Source organism: Penaeus chinensis, chromosome 7 (assembly GCF_019202785.1).
Source record: "Penaeus chinensis breed Huanghai No. 1 chromosome 7, ASM1920278v2, whole genome shotgun sequence".
Classification (NCBI taxonomy): Eukaryota; Metazoa; Arthropoda; class Malacostraca; order Decapoda; family Penaeidae; genus Penaeus; species Penaeus chinensis.
The window spans coordinates 23,487,621-23,492,620 of NC_061825.1; the positions used below are offsets into that span (position 1 = coordinate 23,487,621).

General features: G+C 43.5%; 1 protein-coding gene across 1 annotated transcript in view; it reads right to left on the reverse strand.

Annotated features, from left to right (window-relative positions):
- The window catches only part of LOC125026918 (general transcription factor II-I repeat domain-containing protein 2A-like), a 4,933-nt gene extending 3,483 nt beyond the window's left edge, over positions 1–1,450 (reverse strand). The window contains exon 1 of the mRNA XM_047615521.1: positions 79–1,450. Coding sequence (XP_047471477.1) covers positions 79–1,450 — 1,372 coding nt within the window. The remainder of the gene's footprint in view (positions 1–78) is intronic.
- Positions 1,451–5,000: the final 3,550 nt, after the last annotated feature.

A 5,000-nucleotide genomic window follows, 5' to 3' on the forward strand; every position in this document is an offset into this window, starting at 1 on the left:
GATTTCAAAGCTGTTGTGTTGATTTTTTGTCATTTTAAAAAGTCGTTTTTCTCAATTAAGCTTAGTGAGAAAAATTACACTTCTTGTTCCTTATCAACTCGCTGAATCTCGGTACTAATTTGGTGACAGCCAGTCGAGTACAGTGGTGGAGGTGTTCACTGGTCATGCATGAGCGAAACTTGTTCTTCACAAAGTTCATAGTAGAGAAAGCAGACTCACAGGAGTAAGTGGAGCCAAACATTGTGAGAATTTGCACTGCTAGTCTATGAAGAGTAGGGAAATTAGCAGGGGATCCTTCCTTTGACCAAAATGTTTCTGGTGAACAATCACAGAGTATTTGTTTCAGCTCTACATTCTCTTGAAAGTCAATGATTTCCAGTTGGATTTTTGCAGCATCTACCCATTTGCAGGCGAGTTTTGCTTCGTCTGAAAATTCTGTTATATCTGTCACTAGAAAAGGGTTTTGAATGAACAGCAGCAACTGATTTCCAAGAACAAAGTCATCAAAGCGCACCTTGAAATTATTGATTAGGTTCTCAATAAATTGAACATGATTAGTACCTGTTTCATCATTACGTTGCTCCAAAAGTCTGGGAAAATGCAAAAGTTGGCTTTGAATATCAGTTTTGAAAAGATCCATTTTTTTCTGGAAAGCACGAATTACTGAGATCAAATTGAAGATGGTGTGTTTTTCCCCTCGAAGTTTGACATTAAGATCATTCATATGTGACATCATGTCTGTCAAAAATCCAACAGTTTCCATTTTCTTGTCATCTTTCAAAAAATCAGAAAATGCATTTGCCTTCACACTGTTTTGACTTTCGAGGAAAGTCTGTAACTCCTTCCTAATTGCCCAAAATCGCTCCAAAACTCTTCCCTTACTTAGCCATCTCACATTGTTGTGCACTAGTAAATCATCATGTCTTGCATTGACCTCGGTAAGAAAGGTTCTGAGTAGACGATGTTGGAGTGCCGATGTAGATCGAAGGAAGTTTACTAGCTTCATGATAGTCTCCATGACTTCTCTATATTCATCTCCAAGACTAGCACACAGTACTGATTGGTGGATTATGCAGTGGTTAGTCATCATGTCAGCATTATCTTCTTTTAATCTTGCAACTAGTCTCTTCTCTCGCCCAACCATAGCTGGGGCTCCATCTGTAGTCAGTGAAAATATGGATTTAACATCAATATTTCTTGATTCTAACATGCCTTTCAAAGCTCCATAGATATCCTCTCCTCGTGTTCTTCCTTTGAGATCAGTCACACCCAACAAGTCCTGGCAAAATTCTTTCTTCCTTGCATCATAATATCTAACAAAAACCATGAGTTGAGCATGGTCAGTACTGTCTGTTGATTCATCAATAGCCAGTGAGATACACGGTGCTTCTTTCAGTCCTAAATCAGGTTGCAACATAAGATCATTAGCCAATAGTTCTGTTCTCCTCATTGATGTGGAATCAGATAATGGAATCTGCTTTATTTTATCTTTAATTTAATTCTTCTCTCTACCATCAAACAATGTATCAACAGTTTCCAGCATACATTCTTTCACAACTTCAGCATCAGCGAAGGGTTTCTTGTGTTTTCCCAAGATCCAAGCTATCCTCAATGAACACTCTACTGCTCTCTCCTGGGCTGTCATGGTACTGGCAAGAACAATGGTTGATCTTTCATACTGCGATTTTAGCTTATTTATTTTATTTTTTCTCTCTACAGTTCCTTGCTGATACATCTTTTCAAATCCACTGTGTTTAATTTCATAATGGCGTTTAAGATTACTGCTCTTCACTAAGGCAACGGTTTCGCTACATATAAGGCAAATTTGCTTAGAGCTGGTTGTAGGAAGAGTGAAAGCATACTGTTGTATCCATTCTTCCTTGAAGGAACGATGTTCATCATCAACCTTTCTTCTCTTCGAGCACGCCATGTCTCCTGTAAATGAAAAAAAAAAAAACGTGTTACAAATTTACCAGTTGGTTCATCACAACAACCTTTGACCTTGGCGAGGTCAAATGTATTCTGAGTGTTTACCGTGTCATACCCAATGTGTCTACCAAGGTTCGTTTTGATCCGTTCACCCTGTTCGGCCACAGTAGTTCGGACACACAGGCAGACAGACAGACAGACAGACAGACACACACACAGACAGACAGACACACACACACACACACACTCAAAACAATACTACACCCCAAGGGGTGAAGTAATTAATGTTTACTGGTCATCATTATGTGCGTCAGTAAGAAGAATTGAATCTGTTACCAATTATTCAATTTGTCCCATCTGATTTTTTTTTTTTTCACCTGTCTACGGGCTCCATAGCAAAACGCGCTCCTTCTGCAGCCTGTGGACTCTCGACGCAAAATCGACGTACATGTGCCACATAATGAGAGCCAAAAGTATTTTATAACTTCCAGCCATGGCTGGTTGTGCTGCTCAACCAGCAATGAGCGCTGGCTGGTTGAGCAGCACACCCAACCCCATATTTTAAGCAGGCTAGCACACCCTGAATATACGCCCCTGCTACCAACGTACTCCTGAATTATTCCTGAACAAATGCAACTATTGATAGGAAGCCTAAGATAAATTCAGACTTGTCCAGAACATCTCACGTCAAAGTTTACCCTTGCCTCGCCAGCCATGTATGTAAACAACAGAAGCCAGCTGATTTTTCTCATTTTCTGTTAATGCAAAAGCAATAACAGAAAATGTAATATCATAGGAAAACTATTCTCAATATATATAGTCATAGTCGACCAAAAAAAAAAAAACTTGCAAGATACTTTCACCAGGACCTTCATGCTATTTAACTAGAATTTTCTCTTCCTGGGGTCTGAGGTCCAACTGCAACACTCAGAAGGTCCGGATCCGGACCGCGGTCCGCCAGTTGAGTACCCCTGCTGTAGGTGGTTCGCATTGTGTGCGTCACACAACTTACACGATGAGTACTGGGGCACGTCTTCTGACTCGCCCACCTGCCACACTGGTCTGTAGCCTAACCGGAGCCGGGCAGCCACCACATTGTGTATTCTTACCAACAGACCGCGCCGTCGGTATTTGTAGGGATAAGAGGCAAAGTGGTCGTAATGCTGGATGCTTACGCTTGCTGGCCGCTCGGCGTTCCTCCGCCGGGTGGTTGACAAATGAGCGGAAGCACGTATCCTCCGCTTGTAGTAGGAGAGGGTTGCTGGCGAGACGTCAGCCGCAGGTAGGGCAAGCCTACAGGCAGCTTTGGCAAGGCGGTCTACAACTTCATTCGCTGTTACTCCAACATGTGAGGGAATCCATAGGAAATATATTACAAGTGCCTGTCCAATGGCTGTGACTAGATGGCGCAGTATTTGATTGACTAGGCTACGGGTCACAAATAACTAGTCCATTACTTCCGGTCCGTAGAAGTAGGCTAACAGCATCTAGGAGCCCATGCAGTTCACAGGAGGTAGAGCTTGACCAGTCCTGCAGACGGCGTCCAGTCCATCCCCCATACGGTGGTTCCATGGTAGGAGAGAAGACAGTACAGCCTGCAGTTCAATCAATTTGTAAGGAACCGTCAATGTAGAGGGTATGAGAGGCAGGAATGGAAGACCTTACTTTGTCAATGGTCTCGAGGGCTAGTTGTTTCTGTTGGCAGGGTAAGTCCCTCCTACAGGTGGGAGTGCAGGAAACTGCTAGAGGAGGAATCTGCCACAGGGGAGGACCATGGTCAACTTCCTCTTGGGGAACATTAATCTTCTAAGGTCTCGGCAAACATTCCTAATAAGAGCACAGCCACCTGGTCGGAGTTGTGGGGGACGAGAATTGGGATCCAGAGACATATTAATAAGGCCTGCATAATGTTGAGCAAGACTGGATGAGTGGAGACACTTAACAGTACAGAATGTTACATTGGCATAGATTCGTTCCACAAGAGGAAGGAGATGAAGCTCCTGCTGCATGTTAGCAATCCTTGTGGACATTGGGCATCCTAGAATAAAGCGCATTGCCTTATTCTGAAATTTTTCTAGGGGATCTAGCGCTGTCTTGGAGAGTTGACTAAGAGTTGGAGATAGGTAATCAACTACTGAACGGATAAAAGCTGTACAAATATTTCTGGCCACAGTAATGGAGACCCCAGCAGCATTGTTGGTTAACCAGCGAAGGGGTTCAAGGCGCCGTTGTAGCCGTGTCAGTAATTCCCGAACAATGGGATGGACACATTGACGTGCTGGTATGGTGGGAAGGACTCGAGCTGGAGCACCCAAGTAAAGATACTGTGTGCAGAATGGTATAATGCTGGGGCCCAGTAGAAATTCAGGTAGTGTTCGTGGGTTTTGTAGAGAGAAGATCCTACTTTTTTCAGGAGAGATGATGAGGCCACATGAAGAGGTAGATTCGTAAAATAGATGAAGTAAGTGCTGTAGATCTTCTGGTGAGTTGGAGTGAATGCAGATGTCGTCAGCATAGCACGTAATTGTTGTCCCTGGGATGGCAGGGAGCTGGGATATGAGGCGGTGCATAAGGATATTGAAAAGAAATGGGCTAAGGACACCTCCCTGTGGAGTTCCAAGGCCAAAGCACTTACGTGTGCTGCAGGCACCTTTAAAGAGGACATAGGATGATCTGTTGCTTAAGTACCCTCGTATCCATCGCAAGAGATTGCCACTAATACCAAAGTCCACAAGCTGGTAGAGGATCACATCTGGATTTGAAATTTCAAAGGCACTTTTCAGGTCAATGAATGCGACAAGACTTGTAGAGGAGAGGTGAGTGTAAAGCTCCAATAGACAATGGTGTGTACTGCGTTGTGGCAGGAATCCATATAACCTGGATGATAGTTTGTCCTGAAGGCGATACATAAGGCGATTCAAGAGGATATGCTCCAGCACTTTACAGAAGCATGATGTAAGGGATATTGGTCTAAACTTGTCAGTGCCAGGCTTAGGAACAGGTACAATGAGGCTCTTCGTCCAACCTTGCGGCACATATCCATGTCGGAGGCAAAGGTTGTAAAGATGTAG